General features: G+C 47.4%; 1 protein-coding gene across 1 annotated transcript in view; it reads left to right on the forward strand.

The window, feature by feature from the left end:
• The window catches only part of PPTC7 (protein phosphatase targeting COQ7), a 262,662-nt gene that overhangs the window by 70,221 nt on the left and 174,712 nt on the right, over positions 1-17,729 (forward strand). Inside the window, exon 2 of the mRNA XM_069619545.1 lies at positions 7,875-8,054. Coding sequence (XP_069475646.1) covers positions 7,875-8,054 — 180 coding nt within the window. The remainder of the gene's footprint in view (positions 1-7,874; positions 8,055-17,729) is intronic.

A 17,729-nucleotide genomic window follows, 5' to 3' on the forward strand; every position in this document is an offset into this window, starting at 1 on the left:
TGCCCTGAGCGCTCTTCGCCTGATCGAATGTTCGTCGGGCCGTCTGTACCCCGTTGGAGAAGTCGGGGTATATATGGAGCCTTGTAGAGTCATATGTTAGTATCCCCCTCTCTCTGGACAGTCTCGGGATGGGGTCTCGGTTGTGGTAATTGAGCAGGTGGGTTATTACTGTCCTTGGCCGGGCTCCGGACTTCGGGGGAGGTGCCAGTGACCTGTGGGCTCTCTCAACCAGAAATTGTTGGGAGAATTGTGCCTCTGGGAAGACGGCACTGATCGGTTACTCAAGGAATATCTCCATCGTGACATTAAGAGGTTTTTCAGACAGCCCGACTACCCTGATTTTCCGTCGCGATCTTGATTCCAGGTCGTCGCACTTGGTCTGGACTAGTTTCAGATTTTTCTTCCCTCGATGTCCTTGCCATGCTTGGTCGAGTTGTCTTCCAGGTCCCCTATCCTGGTTTCCGCCTCGGTAACCCTGAAATTTACTTGCAGTATCTACGATTTGATTGAGGATATCGTACTTCCTGAAGTGCTGTCATATAAGGGTCTGAGGCGTTGGCAGTGGGGGGGGTCTGGTCACCTGGGGATGGCGTTTGTGCACCCTCGTTTTTCCCCCTATCCTCCATGTTTGAGCAAGTAGAAGCATCCATGGGGCCTTTTCTGCCACTCTTGTTACCCCTGGGCATATCTTCATTGGGGAGTCGGAGCAGCAGGCTGTTTTATTTCGACCACGCCAGAAGGACCCCAGGTGCTGGGGAGTGTTGTAATGCGCGGCCCACCGATTAACCAGTAAGACTTTCGGGTGGACATCCAGAATAGTGAGATTCTCTGGGTGTGTTGGTCTCTGGTTTCCTCTGGGTGAGTGTAGGATATTGGTGTCAGTCGGGTGGTGGGCCTTTCTCAACGTGAGTGCTTTGCACAGTGCACAGAGGTATGCATCATTCACTTATAGCCGTGCCACCGTTCTCAGCTGCCCTCAGGGCCGGGTGGTGAGGCCTTCTTCAGAGAGTGCTATGCAAGTCTTTCAGCGTTGTCAGGTGTTGGTAGTGCAAGGTGTGTCTGCACTGTATCACTTGCGGTGAGTCTGATGTGTGAGCGTCAGAAAAAGCAGCTCTGCCGTGTTGGGCGGCCCACTGATGTCGGGGCGAGGTTCCAATCTTTCCGTGGAGGAGGGCGTTTTGTTATGTAACAATTGTATGGAGTAATGAAGCAGGGGGGCTCCGGCGCTATGATCACAGGTCATGGGCTCCCCCTCACTGTAGCCGCTCGTTCCAACCGTTAGCCCTGGTTTAGGACTCGGTGGCATCCACAGCCCTATGTCTGGGCCGCGGTGTCATGCATTGTTTTGGCTCACGGTCGCTTCCTATAGCAAGCAGCACGTACCTTTTGGTGTTTTGCAGGGACCTCCCTCTACCCGCGCGCCCCTCTGCTCGCGCACAGCGTACACGGTGGGTGCCTGGGAGAGGGGCTTGCATGTGTACGATCAGGTAGGCACTGCGTACCTGTGTCTTGCCTTCATCTGCTTAGCCGGCCTAGCTTCCACACTCTGTTTTTGTTGGCCGGCCAATGAATCAATGAATGCACTATGGTGCAGGTTGGGGCAGGGGCCGTTGTTTCCTCTGGGCCGAAGCTCCACCGTGCTGATTCACAGGAGGGGGGTGGGCTATCCCGCTCGCACTCCCACGCACAGTAATTGTCGTGTATCTCAAGGGTACCGGCAACGATCGTGACATAAATTGCATCAAGCGATGCTGGAGAACATCGGCCACCCGATTCCGGGGGGGTCCGCTCTCCTAGAAGGTCTTGTTCCGCAGGATGAGTCTGAAGAATTTTGTAGAGCTGTGCAGCTACACGCTCAGGCGGCCAGGTTTGTTGGTGTCCCACAGCGCCCCCCCCCCCCCATGTACTCCATTTCTGAACGCCACCCACAGGTCGCCATTGGGGTTCCAGGGGCTTCTGGGTATTGGCTTCCTGCATCATAGCCCCTCCTCTTTTTAAGGTTAAATATGAGACTTAAACAGATGACGCTCAGACAGGATTGGTCTCCAGCGATGGGTCCAGGCTCCAAGTTGATTCTGGTGACCCTGCAGATGATGTCCACTCATGGTCGGACATTGCCAAACGTAAGGTGGGAACCCCCTTTCTGGAGCAGTCTCCTCATGACATTGACAATGGACTCTTCCTGCAGCATTTGGCGATTACTCTTGTCGACTATGCTGTAATTTTCCGAAGCTGTGTAATGGAAACTCATCTGTTGCTAGAAAGTATCAAATGCTCAAGTGATTGGTTTGCGCAAGGCAAAACTATCTTTATTTGCAAATGCACTACTATTTCTCATTGGAGCCCCTCTCCCCTTGCGTAATTAATATCTTTTTGTATACAAGAGAAACCCCAGTCTAGACAAGCTTGTAGATTTAACTAGGTGTTAAATGTCCCTTAGCAGGGTTGTTTGTGTTTGCTCTTAGTAATTCAGGAATGTACATTTCTCCAGTATTCGATATTTCATGGATTCACATGCTGTGAATATTCCCCATCGTCCGGCTGGGAAACCCTGGTAACTTTGACTTCGTAATTTTCCTATGGAAAAAAGGACACCTCCAGTATCCCATCAATGTTGTTGTGGGTGCTTTTGGTACGCACCAATGGGACGTCGAGTGTATAGTGCTGAACCAGTAGCTTCCCCACAATTTCAACCGTCTTCCGAGCTGTTGGGACTCCTTGTGTTTCTCTCCTGAGAGAACTTTGCATTTCTTTGAAAAAAAATGTCTTCTTTTTTTTGTTTTCCTTCAAATTTCGTCTTCCAGCTCAACCGACGCTGAAATATATCGGTTTCCAGTTCCAACCATAGGCACTTCAGGATTTAAGAAGTCTTTATTTAGGCCATGCGAAACCTGCGGCCTAAAAACGTTTACAAGGGGGACAGGCACACAGCGTGTCTTTACTGCCTTCACTCGAACCATTCTGCTGACGTCTGTGACATCTTTAAGGACAGGAACCAATGCCTTGTCAGCTGGCTCAATGAGGGAACCTATCTGGCGTCTGAGGTTGGCTCGTCACGGAGTGGGAGAGCAACCACTCCCTCTCTCGAGGTCACCATCAGGACAGAGGTCCAGATCTGAGGAGCCGGTGGCAAAGAAGCAAAAGACAGGTGAGGCAAAATCATCCTCTGGGCATGATAAAGCCAAACACTCTTTACCTGTACAGAAACCTCTGCCCAGTGGTGAAAAGTCCCATTCAGGGTCCAGACACTTTCTTACAAGGGTCCGTTGTCGAGGTCACCGTCCGACAAACCTACGGAGAAGGGCTTGTACCCATCCTCATTCTGCGGACGGACAAACATAGAACCAAACCAGCTACGCCATCCTCCTCAACATAGTTGTTGAAAGCCTACCTTGACGAGTGGCAAAAAAAATACTATTCGTTGTCATAATCCTCCTGCAGCCATGAGTAATCAAGACACCCGTCAACGGCCAAATCGTCGTCAAAGCCCACGACAACACCATCAATGACTGCATAGACCACGACAGTGGCATCTTCGTCAGGGTCTACGGCTCGTCTCTAGTCGACGACCACTTCGACTACCAAGAAAGTAGTCTGCTGAAAAGCCTACAAAGACCGTCAACCTCCAGGTTGGACATTTGAGAATTGCAGACAGATGGCAACGTATTGTCCCCTAAGGGTATTTTAAAAACCCCAACTGGGACCATGATGCAGCGCAACCAGGGTCCCTTGGAAATGTCTCCTATTGAGTACTCAGTTATCATGCCAGAAGTCATTCTGCAGCATGCGATTACGTCGGATTTTGAGCCTCCACCAAACAAATGCCAAGGTGTATTTGAATCTGATCCTGAAGAAGGAACTTCTTATACTCCTATCCAGGGACCAGCTGGAGCGGAAAACGCGCCTCTAAGGTCTCACACCTTCTGTGCCATCAACATCTGAAGGAATAGGCAGTAAACAGACACAATACCCCCTTATAAATCCTCAATCTCTGCTTTCCATGCAGGTCCTTCCTACACTGCAGTCTTGATTAGGTCAGTTTGACACCAGACTTCTGCTTCCTCAAGCTCCAGCAATTCAACCTTATGGAGAACCACACGTTGCTCCTCAATGAAGGGATCCAACCTATCCCTCTAGAGACCAGGGCGCATATGCCCTAGGATGCAAACACCACCTAGAGCTCCACTTCGTGTACATTCAGGCCACGTAGGAGAGGAGAACAAGAAGGGGAGTTGGTCGACACCGACCAGGACACTGATCCGAGGACTAAAAGTTCCACCGCCTCCTCGTCCCAACGGAGAGCTGACCCCTGGGTCACAGATCCAGACCAAGATGCACTGGGTAACCCGGTTTCAGCCTTCACCTCTGGATGATATCGGAGCTTTTCACTTCATGATGTCCGAGCATGTCAGTAATTTGGCCTAGTTCCAGATGAGGAGGTGAAAGATTGTTTCCTCTTCTACCATATGGGTAAACGCAGGAAGGCAGTTTTCCATACCCATTCTGGATCATGTGTGGCAGGAAGGCCTCCGTACTATGAAACATCCTTTTTACGGAGCCAACGGTTAAAGGAGGGTTGGAGAAGTTGTTTAAGGCTCCAGATACTACTCCGAAATGCCTCACTTCGCAACCTGCTCCAGAGTCCTTTGTCTCGGCGGCAGCAAGGCTCAAACACAACATAAGTGTGCCACTCCGCCAGACAAAATAAATATGAAAATGGATGCCTTTGGAAAGAAGGTTCTTACCATTGGGCCTCGAATCACAGCTTCAACATCGCAGTAGACCGTGCTGAAACTGGGTTCAAGCAGTTTAATCCTTCGACGCCAGGCATGGCTACGTTGCACGGACTTTCACCAAGAAGTGCAACACAAGATCATTGATATGCCACGTGAAGGGGAACATCTCTTCAGCAGCAATCGATGAAGCCCTTAAAGCCATGAAGGCTGACTCGGACACGGCTAGATCTCTCGCTGCCCTTCAAAGCAGGAGGTCCTTTTGCCCCCTCCCCGCACCTCCCACAAAGGGATTCTCCCCTACAAAGGTATCTCGCCCGCATCATCACGTCAGAGCACGAGATATGTCAAATGCTAAGAAAACGAGCCATCAAAAAGGTGCCTCACTCAGCAAGAGGAAAGGGAGTATACTGCAGGTACTTTGTCGTAAAAAAAAATAAAATAAATAAAAGACGGCAAGTGGCACCCTATTATGGATCAAATAAGACTAATAATAAGCAAGCTCGTTCACGCCAAACAAACTAGTCAGTCTGCTCATACATGGCTCTTCTGGGAACCATGTCCTCTTGCATTCCGCTTGTGCCCCACTGCTGGCTACACACGCGGCCAGTGCACGTGTTTTTGCCAACCAGATATCCCAAACCCGGGGTTCCTGGTCAGACAAGGTAACCATTTCCCAGACTCGGTCAGATACACTGAGATGGTGGACATAGCCCTTCAACATCGCAAAAGGAGTGCCACTGATGGAGCCAAATTACCATCTTACCAGTGTGACTGATGCCTCACAGGCAGGATGGGGTGCTCATTTGCACCAGCACCATGTTGAAGGCCTCTGGTCACCCGAGGAAGCCTTGCTACACATCAATGTACTGGAATTACGAGCAGTGCACTGGGCTCTTAAATTATTCTAATTGAGAATTTGGTGGTGCGTGTCCTCGCCGACCACATAACCACAAGGTGGAACACTATCAAACACATTGTCCCAGGAAGCACAGACCATCTGGCAATCCAGCAAAACATTCTACTTCAGATCTTCCTCTTGCCTGATATGCAGAACCAGCAAGCAGACACCCTCAGCAGGGACTCCTTGCAGACCCACGAGTGGCAACTACACAGTGTCCAGATAGCCAAAATGTTTTCAAGGTGGGGGTTATCCCCCTCTAGACCTTTTCTCCAGCCCCAACAAGCAGCGGCAGAAATTTGCCAGCAGGATTTTGCATACCGACTCTCATAAGGAAAATGATACAGATGATGCACAGTGGGATAATCTTGGTAGCACCGTACTGGCCCAGACCAGCCTGGTTCTTCTATCTCCTTCAGTTGTCAGTGGACGATCCAATTCATCTAGGATCTCAGGGCCAATCTTCTATCCCAGACCAATGGGTTGATCTTTCATCATGACCCAGGCTCTCTCGTTAAGTGTGGCTCCCGACTATTCTGAATTTGGTCATTTGAATATACCTCAGGACTGCTGGCTCCATCTAGCAGTAGCTGGAGCCCCTTCTGCCAACATTTCCTATAGCCGAAAATGGAAAAGATTCTGTGCATGGTGTGCACAGCAGCCTGACCTGCAGCCGCTAGCCATAACACTTCAGCAGATCCTTATCTGCTAAAGTTAGCTACAGAGGGTCTGGCGATCTCTTCCATCAAAGTGCACTTATCGGCAATCTCCAGATTTACATGGAAAAGATCTTCTCTCTAGAGTGCCGGCTAATCAAACCCTTCTTAAAAGGCCTTTTTCATACCTTCCTGCCAAAGAAAAGTATTACACCTGTATGGAGCCTGAACCTGGCCTTGCAGAGCTTATGAACACTTGTGTACAAGTGCGATACAAATAAAATATCATAGATCATATCATGAAGCCTCCATTCGAAACCTTTGTTGACAACCCACATCACATTTTTAACTTGGAAGGTGGCTTTTTTTAGTGCCCATTACGTCTTCTAGATATGTTTCAGAGCTTCAAGCCTTGGTTATAGACCCTTCGTATCTACGGTTTATGAGACAAAGTGGTTCTCTCCACTAATCCTCATTTCATTCCTATAGTACCTTCAAAGTTTCATATAAATGCTACCACAACTCTAGCCACCTTCTTTCCCAAATGCCACTTCACCAGCAGAAAAGGCTCTGGATGTCAAAAGGGCATTGAAATATTATTTGGATCGCGCACACATTCTTTTATATCGACTAAGCAGCTGTTTGTAGCCTTTGGTCCATCCAACAAAGGAATACCCATATTAAAACGGGGCATTTCAAGATGGGTTTCATCTACAATCTCCTTCTGCCACTCTAAGGCCAACAGGCTGTTACAATCGGCCCCCAGAGACCATTCCACTAGAGCCACGACTGCCTTGGCGGCTCTCTGGTCTGTGGCACCCATCTGCCAAGCGGCAACATTGGCAGTGCCCCACACTTTCACCAGACAATACTGCTTACTCCAGCAGGCTGAGAATGTGCAGATGGGACTTGCAGTCATTCAACAACGTTTCCAGTAAGGTAAGCCATGCAGCTTCCGGGGTTGATTCCTTTCTCTACTTGAAGATGTATTCTTTTCGCATGAATGCAGACCAATTTAAAATATCTAATGTGTTTGCCTGGTTTCCACCTCTTAACATTTATACTGCCACAAAATCTATTCACAGCATGTGAATCCATGAAAGATCCAATGCTGGATAAGGGAGTAGTTTCTTACCTGCAACTCCATTCCTTCAGCGTTGGTTTCTTTCATGGTTTCACATGCACCCTCCAGCCTCCCCTTTCAGGCAGACATCCTCTTTAAGAGAGATCCTCCAGCTGGAGTGGTTAAAGTCTGAGGGGGAAGCTGCTGGGGCGGAGCTATACACTTTATGTCCCATTGGGGGGGTTCCAAAAGCACTCACGACGACGTTAATGGGACACTCAAGGTGTCCATATTTTCCATAGGAAAATTAGTTACTAGGGTTTCCCAGCCTGACTGGGAATATTCACAGCAAGTGAATCCATGAAATATACCAATGCTGGAGGAATAGAGTTACAGGTAAAACTACTCCCATGTGTGCCATTAATGCTTCAGTAGAGTGGTGTTGCTATTTTTGCAGATTTCCTTCACTTTGAGATTGACATTAATTTGTGTATTTTTTTTTTAAATTTAATTTTGTTCAGGCGTTGCTGATGGTGTGGGAGGATGGCGAGATTACGGTGTCGACCCTTCTCAATTCTCTGGGACTTTAATGCGAACATGTGAACGATTAGTGAAAGAAGGACGGTTTATACCAAGCAACCCTGTTGGAATTTTAACCTCAAGTTACCGCGAGCTACTGCAGAACAAGGTCCCTTTACTTGGTAAGAAATAAAATTAAGCTTCATTTACATTGTGCCAATAAATGAGCAACACTTGGTGGCATTTCTAAGTACTTAGATGTGTGTACTGATTCAACTTAGTTTGCCATGTGGTTTCTTTTGAAGCAGAGTTTTAAGTCAATGGGTAAAAATCGGCTGAAGTGGCAGTAAGATTTAATAGAAGTATTCCCTTCTCCCCTGAATCTCCAGTTAAAATAGCATGAGTCTTCTTCAATTGAGTCATGACCCGCGGAAAGGTTGTTGCTCCTTTTTATTTAATGGTAAAACCAAAGTTTTCTTAAATGGCTTTTTTATACTAACAATCTTAATGTCCTTTATTTTGTTTTTTTTGTATACCAAGTTTTGTTATATTTTTGTTTCAGGAATATAGTGACCACTGCACCCTTAGTGATACCTTTCTACCATCTGTGCTCCAGTGAGCCTAGTCCCTTCGTGCAGCTGGTCATGGACCATCTACACGAAAGGTGTGGCTTATTGGAGGGCACACGACCTATCTACTCCTTGATGCATCAAATTATTGTATATTAATCATGTAAAAATGGGTCGTACTGTAAATAACAATACCCCCAAGCCCTCCCCCTTCACCACCTCATACCTTTGCAAAGTGTTTGATTTGCTGTCTGGTACCCACCCACCCATCCATCCCCCCCACCCAACTCCTGGCACTTGCACGATCTCAATTTCACCTGGCCTGGTAGGATCACTGTTTCTGTCGTCCCTCTGTTCCCTTCCCTCGTCGCGCCTTGAAACACTTGTGTATAGGCACGTTATAAATGCTGTATCGTATATCAAATCATGTGAGAGCAACTGGCAACAGTTGCCAAAAGCACCTAGTAATTTATCCTGAATCCCTTTAAAATGTTTTCCCTCTCTTCACCTGCTTTGACAAGGCAGTTCTTCATGAGTGGCTCGGGCAGTCTTTGGACCTCCTCAGATGGCCTTTGGAGGGCAAGTTTGAGCAATTCACCTGCACCCTGGGTTGTGACCGCTTGGGATGTATTTGGTGTTTTTTTTGTACTGCAAAACAGTCCGCCAGTTCTATGTACCCAAGATGGCATCCAGAAAATAGTTCAATTGAAATGGCTTTTTGCGCCACATAAAAAGTGAAATCCTTTTGAGGCTTACTTCTACCAGCTCACCAGCATGCTGAAATCTAGCAGACTTTTTCTACTGCAACAGGGTGTTCCAAAACAAATCTCCACATTCTCACAGCACATTACTTACTAGAGTCAATTACACGACTGATGGCTAATGAAGAGTGCAAATTGAGGCTTGGTTCAGGGGTGAGATATTTTTTAAAAAAATGTTTTTAATTTTTTTTTTTTGTTTTTTTTAAATTTTTTTATTTGAACTACTTTTCCAAGAGATCAAATTGAGAAGTCTACTTGCCCCACTTTGCTAAATCACATTTGACGAAACTAAGAGACTTGTTCTCTAGACAATCCGATTTGGCATCTTTTTAAAATGTGTAGATTCGGACGCCTTCCAAGGAAAAGGTAAGATGCTACTTTTGTTATGGTCTTTAACCTATGTAAGATTTACATAAATCTGTATGCTGTAGAAAGCTAAACAGATGGAAGAAAAAACACATTCATTGGACCAGGGGGTCCCTAACTTTTTGTTGTGGAATGTGCTAAATGTGCATACCAAATGAAATGGGGAGTGTCCTCCATTCTTCAGAACGTATCAGCACTCGGTAGGTGAAAAAATGATAGAAACATAACTTATAAATGTAATAAACTTAAGATTGCTATTAATTTGCAGCACTTAACAATTTTCTAGACCATATGCAATTGTAGTCCATGAAATTTGTAATGGCTTTTTACTTTATTTGACATTAAGGGGATCATTTTGGTGTGCCTGGGGACCTTTTACATTAACCACCACTGCCTAATTTTCCTCATTTACATGTCAGAATGAAAACGGCAAAAAGGTAGCGTACACTCTTGTATGCCACCCTTTTGCACTCGGCTGTGCAAATAGGGAAAACTTGCAGTCTGGAGCATTTAAAACTCGGGGCAAAACAAGTCGGGAGTCTAGCCCCCACTGCAGGCGCCCTCACAGCCCGCTCACCGCGCTGATGCTCACTTGTCTCCGGCATCTAGCATACTGTTACTCATGAACGAAATCGACTTCATACTGGTTGTCTCATTCACAAACGATGGCCTGGTCCTAACGCTACCGCCCAATTAAGTGATACAACTTCACTAGAACTGTTGTTCCCTTGCTAATGTGTAACAGCTTCTCGCTGAATGTCATCTTCTATGTCCCCACATTCACTGCGCACCCTGCACCAGCGTTCATATGATTTATACTAGCCGTGTGCTCCCACGCAATCACTGCACGAACTTAACTAGCGCAAGTCCCTCCATAATTGTCTGAGGCTACTTGATTTGACGCTGATCGGATTCGAACTTCAATGCTACAGTCTTGATCCTATTGCATGCTTTCATTGTAATTGCTGTGTTTTACTGAATGCCAATATGCATCGGAGTCCTACCTACACATACCTCTTGGTGAGAACGGTGAACTGTTTTTGAAGTGAAACACCCTGCAGTAACTTGCTCCTGTTCCCAGAACATCACAACGTTGCATTCCATTTGTGTGCCCCCACAACTTCGCAATGTTGCACTTTGCCCTTTTTGTATGCAATTTCGTAACCGATTCATGCCTAGTCACACCATGATAATATTGCTGAACTTCACTGCCTCGATAGAGTACTCGCAAGACACAACTGCACCCAGTGGACTGCTTTGCCAGCCCTCAACTCCCACTACACATGTCCCACTGCCCTGATGCGGACCCCCCGCCTAACATTATCCCTGCAATCCAAACCCAATCTAAATCTCATTGCACTGCCCACCACTACTCCACATGGTAAGGCGCCATCACTGCCTACTAGCTGGCCTTGGAAATTAATCCTCACAGGACTCCAGTCCTATTGGATCCTCAGTAGTCCTCCTAAGTGACTACCATGTCCTCTGCTCTACTCGAATACCTGATCTACGCTAGTCATATTATGACCCTACCTAGCATCAGCCCACCCCAGTCTATAACCTTGCCCCCTAACATACCTGATGCCAATCCAAACCAGCCCACCTGCCTACCATTGGTGGCGCTCAACCACAAGACTCCCCAGATGATCCGCTACCTGACCGCATCACACGACAAGCGCAACCTGGGAGTCGGAGCAACCCACCAACAGTTACCCATTCCCACTGTCGCACAAACGCCTGCCTTGCAACAAGAACTAAGTCAACCAGAGACACAACAGGCACTACTGCCCCCACCACCTGAAGAAGAAACCTACTCCTCACACTCTGCACTGCATGCACCCATCCACCTCTACCAACACACCCAACCACACAATTCTTGGAGATCTCATTAACACCAGATCACTTCCAGCCCACGCTCTAGACATTGCAGACATCATCACACTATCATCACACTACACAATCTAGACTTCCTGGCCATAACTGAATCCTGGCTCCATGCCGCAGCGGGCCCAGCCCTCACTCGCCGTTCCAGACGGCTACTCCATATGTAGGAGGGACAGACTTAACGCCAAAGGTGGAGGAGTTGCCATCATAGCAAAAACTTTTTTGAACCTGAGGTGTCTATAACTCCCCTTAGTTTCAGCAAACTTATCAGTAAAAATGTAATTATCAGCCAGAGCCACATTAAATATTCACCTCATCTACAGACCACCAGGGCCTATACTCTCCTTTGAGAATGAGGCCACGCAAATCATCTCTTCTAATGCCAAACCCAAATCTCAAACCGTAATTTTGGGTGATTTTAACCTTGGCCTGAATGACCCTCTCGTCAACAAAGCTCTATCCCTAGCCAACACCGTGTCAGCACTCTGATTTGCGCAAAAGATCCAGAAGCCCACATATGTGAATGGCTGTACACTGAACTGGCTTGCAGACATCAACTGCAACTCCATCACATCTAATTCTCCCTGTCCATGGTCTAATCACCCCCTCAACTTCAATGTCGATGCTAAGATTAGCTGAACCGACCACCCAATACTAACTCCACAGGCGCCATCGAGAAATAAAAAGAATATTGCAGCCTGCTCCTGCTATTGCAACCTGTCCTGACAATGCCGACCCAACCTTAATGACCATACTCAACAATGATGCAATCCTTACAGCTATAAGCAAAATAGCCCCACTTGCGCTACGCAAAGGCAAACAACCTGCCCACTTCAATGGCTGGTTCACCCCTGCACTAAATGCTTTAAGAAAGACTAAAAGAAAGGCTGAAGCACTCTGGAAAAAATCGCCTCCTGTAACAAACATCTTTTTGCCAATGCCTCCAGGGAATACAAACAACAAGTACTCCTTACCAAAAGTAAACTATACAATGACAGAATCTCTAAAGCTAGCTCCAACACAAAGGAATTGTTGTAAATCCTCAGTTAGAAACATAGAAAACGCTCTCCAAAACAAAATCTATCATCTCCAATCCATAATCGAAGATAAAAGGAACAGCTTGGCCAAACTTGCCGAACCACAGACCCTCCCCAAGAACCCAACCACAGAGGTCACTAACTCTGAAGTCCTCCAAATCATCCGAAGCCTAAAACCATCATGGTGCCAAGGTGATCCCTGTCCATCTACTGTCATTAAAGGCTGCGCACCCCAACTCACCTTCTTAATCACCAATCTTATTAATGCCTCATTTAAAAAACTGCGTCCCCTAAAAATGCCTGGGTGTACTACCCTCGACCCAAACATCCCCACTAATTACGGCCCAATAACAACTGAACTGTTTCTCTTGAAAATTCTTGGTAGATTACTTTCAAATTCAGAAGTACCTAGAATCCCAACCCATTATTGGGTTACGTCGGTCAGGATTCTGCCCAAGTCATGGGACGGGAACGGCACTCCTGGACTTAAAAGTCCAAATGGATGACCTGAGTGACAAAGAGAAACTAGCCTTGCTTCTTCTCCTGGACCTCTCTGCTGCATTCAATCTGGTTGACCACAATATCTTATGTAAACACGTGGCTTTAGTAGCGCAGTTCTCCACAAATGCCACACTATATGGCATTAATAACGTGCGTATACACAAGTGTTTCAAGGCGCGACGAGGCAAGGGAGGGGAAACAGAGGGAAGACTGACAACAATCCTACTAGATCAGGTGGCATTGAGATTGTGCAAGTGCAGGGGAGTGGGGGAGGGGAGAGGGCATTGAAGTACACAGGAAAATACACGAAAATAAATAAGTGTGGCCAGTGCAAGGGTAAGTGCAGACATCAGGTGACAGTGCTAATAGGGGCTGCAGGGATACAGAAACTGTCCCCAAGTGCAAGGGGGGTTAGTACAGGTGTGCAACTGGCAGGGAGGGGATCTTGGCCCAAGATCAGAGGGTAGCCAGGTAACAAGTGCAATTTCAGATTCAGCCAGGAGATCAGCAGGAGAGAGAAAGCAGAAGCAAAGAGGAAGGTCTTGAGGGGCTTCCGGAGATGGTTCTCAAGTTTCAGAGCGGCAGAGAGGCTGTTCCAGAGGGAGGCCCCAGCAGAAGATCTTCCACCAACTTGCTGCTTGGAGAAGCGACTGACCCTGAGGGAGTTGGAGGCGATGATCGAAGAGCTCGCGGGAAGATATTTAGGAAGGGAGAATTGAAGCTATTGAGGTCCCAGGCCCCAGAAGGCCTTGTGGACAATGCAGAGGGTTTTTACCTTAATCCTCACCGCCACTGGGAGCCAGTGCAGATATATCAGTTCTTGAGAGGTACGATCCCTGCGCTTGAGGCCAAGGAAAAGTCTTGCAGTCCTTTTTTTTTTTTTTGGGATGAGTTGCAGGGAGTGGAGAGTAGAGGCAGGCAGATTTAGAAAGAGGCTGTTGCAGTAGTCCAGCCTAGAGAGTACCAGAATTCTGGAGACAGTGAGCTTCTGGGGGGGAAGGAGAGGAAAGGAATAATACCTCCTGAGGTGGAGCTGGTAGTGTGACTTCTTAGAGACATCAGATATGTGAGGAGAGAAGGGAAAGTATGGAGTCGAAGATGACTCCAAGGTTTTTAGCCTCATGGGTGGGAACAGGAAGAGGGCCCAGAGGCCGGCCAGAGAGTGACGGGAATCAGGGAGCAGGTGTGCTGATGAGGAGAATCTCGGTCTTACTGGCATTAAGGCAGAGTTCATTAGCGGTACACCACTCCTGGATGGCAGACAGACGTACGAGATGAGAGAAGAAGAGGTGGCGGAAGGGAGCCTGAAAATGGGTCCAGTGTCATCCGCATAGCACTGAAAGTTGGGGCAGAGAGCAGCAATACAGTGGGGGAGAAGTGCCAGAAATTGGTTGAACAGCTGGGGAGAGAGGTTAGACCCCTGGGGAACACCACATGTAGAGATGGAGGAGAGGAAGGACCCAAGTTGGACCTGCGAGGGTCGATTGCAGAGGAAAGACGTCAGCCAGGCCAGGGCCTGATTGGTGATGCCCAGATTATCACAGAGATGGTTGAGCAGGATGGCATGGTTGACCGTGTCAAAGGCAGAGGAGAGATCAAGTAAGAGGAGGATACAGGCAGTGTTGGAATTGAGGTTAGGGAGCAAGTCTTCACAGATGTTGAGCAGTTTCTGCGCTTCTGGCAGCTCTGAAGTCAGACTGATGGTCATGGAGACAACCAACAGATTCGGTGTGTAGATTAAGCTGGGAGATGGCCAGCTTTTCCAGGAGTTTGCCCAGGAATGGAGTGATGGAGATTGGGTGATAGTTAGCCAGGCAGGAAGGGTCGGCAGAGGGTTGAGAAGAGGGTGCACAAGGGAGTGCTTCAGTGGGATGGGGAAGAGTCCAGTGGCGAAGGAGTGGTTGCAGAAATCGGCCAGAGCAGGAGACTGGGTGTCAATGTGGTCCTTGATGGTTTTGAGGAACAGGGGTGAACCTGTTTTGACAAGACTTTCATCGATGGGACTTGTCTAGAAACCTCATCTGAGGAGAATGAGGGAAAGGCAGAGAAGGAGGGAGGAGAGATGGTTGAAGAAGGGCCAGAGGAAGCGCAGGAGACAGGCGGGAGGAGAAGAGAGAGAGAGAGGGGACAGGATGTAATGAGTTTTAGAGATGAAATGAGCGGCCTTGGCTGTGCAGATGGCCTGGGAGGGGACAGGAGAGGTATGGATGAAATATTTCCTTCGTGATAGAACCATGAAAGTCTTCTATCCCAAAGCGGAAGCAACACCCACCATAGTCGCATTTGGAGTACCCCAAGGCTCGTATGTGTCCCCCACTCTGTAAAATATTTTTACAAAGCCTCTATTTGACGGTTGGACGACCTGGGTGTCACCTACATGAACTATGCAGATGACACCCAGATACTCATCCCAATTTCCAGGGACCTCGACGCTCACAGCGCCACGCTCAATGCCATATACCTCACCATTCAAGCTTTGATGGCGCATCATGGGCTATGCGTAAATGACAAGACCAAGTTGCTCCTCATAGTCGCTCAAAACAAGCTCGCCAAACTAAACAATGCCTTTTTAAATCCTTCAACATTGATGGTAACACCATTAAAGTTACTAACGAAGTAAAAACACGTTAATGCCACATCAGCCACCACCTACACTTGCAAACTCCTCAGCGCCTGCAGGCAATTCCTCACACTGGACAGCTGTATGACTAGCCAGAGCATTAGTTCTCACCCGTCTCGACTACTGGAACGCCTTATATGCTAGCACGAAGATCCCGAATATCGGGAAGCTACAGGTCCTTCAAAATAACGCTCTCATAGCCTGCTGAACAGCCTCAGATCAGCACACATCAGCAACAAGACATCCGCAACACTGGCTGCCGGTGCATGAATGTATCATATTCAAATCACTCACCCTCACGCACAAAATTCACTGTATGGCCCTGGCATAACTGTCTGACATACTTACCATGACAAGAGTGCACAAGGCCGACTAGAGCAGCTTACCAACACTGCATTGCTATTCTCAGGTTCAAGCTCCAAAATGCAGGCGGTAGTAGCTTCCCTGCCATTGCCAGCAAACTCAAACTCTCTGCCGCTCCCACTCGGAGCATTTTGAGTTGTAGTTTTCCTCGGACAACTCAAAATGCACCTTCACTCAAAGCCTTGGTAACTAATGCACACCATCCACTTCCAGAGACCAACCAGCCACAGCCCAATGCTCACTCACACATAATGTAATTACTGTAAATATTGTGTATACTTTACCCTATCTGTAATGTTAATACCATGCCTTATGTCCATCGTGTATATATTCTCTGTGTAGCAACTAGTGGCGGCTGGTGAATATTTTCAGTGGTGGGGTGTAAATGTTCTCCATAATTAGTGTGAGCGACCGAGCATAGCAAGGAAGCACGGAACAACCCAATATATTTCCTTTAAATAATGGGTTGAAATGGAGATTATTACAGTACATCTCATTAGAAATATTGGATAAAATGTTGTACCATTTATAATAGGTTCTATGGGGTAACACATTCAATAGATGATAGGTAGCCAAAGCGCATTTTCCTTATCCCTTGGCCTACTATATGACAGCGCTGTCACTATACAGCACATGTTCATGATACTTGTCCCCACATTTGGTAATCCCAGAGATTCATGACTCACTGCAGCACACCACCTGGGGAAAATGGTGGTAGTGTGGCACTGCACACATTTTAAAAAGCCGCAGACAAAATGTATTTAGTTCCTTGTTAAAAACAAAATCACAACCCCATCATTGCTACTATACAGATTCAGAGCAAAGGCAAGTCTGTCCTAGTAAAAACCGCACACATTTTACACCAAATGCTGAGCTCAGGTTTTGCTGGGAAACCTCAATCTGGAAGGGCGCAAATGCCCTCCCAGAAGTGCCCGGGGCACGAGGAGGTGCAACAGTGGATTCCACAGAATAAACCAGAGAAAAAGTGGTTAAAAGTCACTAAAGTCTACACACCGTTTGGTAGGGAAACGCATGACAAATTCTAACAAAAGCATTCCAAGTCAGCCAAGGAAATCCAAGAAGAGAGACTGACATTGCCCTTCAAAACACAGCAAAAATCATCTAATAGTTGGCTTAAAGGCCTCCCGTATTGTTTGAAAGGCATTCCCTCTGTGCAGTTCTCAGCAAATAATTGGACTATTCAGGTCGTAATCGCCTCATGAATGATCGGGTCATGGCAAAGGGAATAATATGCCCGCCATGTGTAGGGCTTATGTGGCTGATGGCCGGGGTGGGGTGTCCCAGGACACTTGTGCCTGCACCGGAGAGTGAACCAAGGCGGCTGCTAGCTCGATCAAGGAATATAGGGCATGTCGGAGGAGGAGGGATTGCATAGTCTGGTATACACATGTGAGGAAAAGGAGAAATCCCTGTGTGGGGTGAAGATGACACCAAGCATTGACAAGCTGGAAGTCGTCCATGCCTTGAGCTAAACTATGGGAGAGCCCGAAACCACCAGATGAACCATTCTGAGAATCTATTGAGGATTTAATCGAACCACAATCCAGTCTCCTCCCACGAGTGGACGTGCCCCCCCCCTCAATTTTATATTGAGGCAGCTTGGGAAACAGTTGTGCATAGAATTGATCTTGATGTTGGTGAGGCTCATATATTGAGAGAAAGGTCAGTACTACCCGCCATATCCACAACAGTCCCCACATATCGCCCTCCCGGGTCTCTGGGTATCCCAAGTTTA

The sequence above is a fragment of the Ambystoma mexicanum genome, chromosome 10 (assembly GCF_040938575.1).
Source record: "Ambystoma mexicanum isolate Mex_15411 chromosome 10, UKY_AmexF1_1, whole genome shotgun sequence".
NCBI lineage: Eukaryota > Metazoa > Chordata > Amphibia > Caudata > Ambystomatidae > Ambystoma > Ambystoma mexicanum.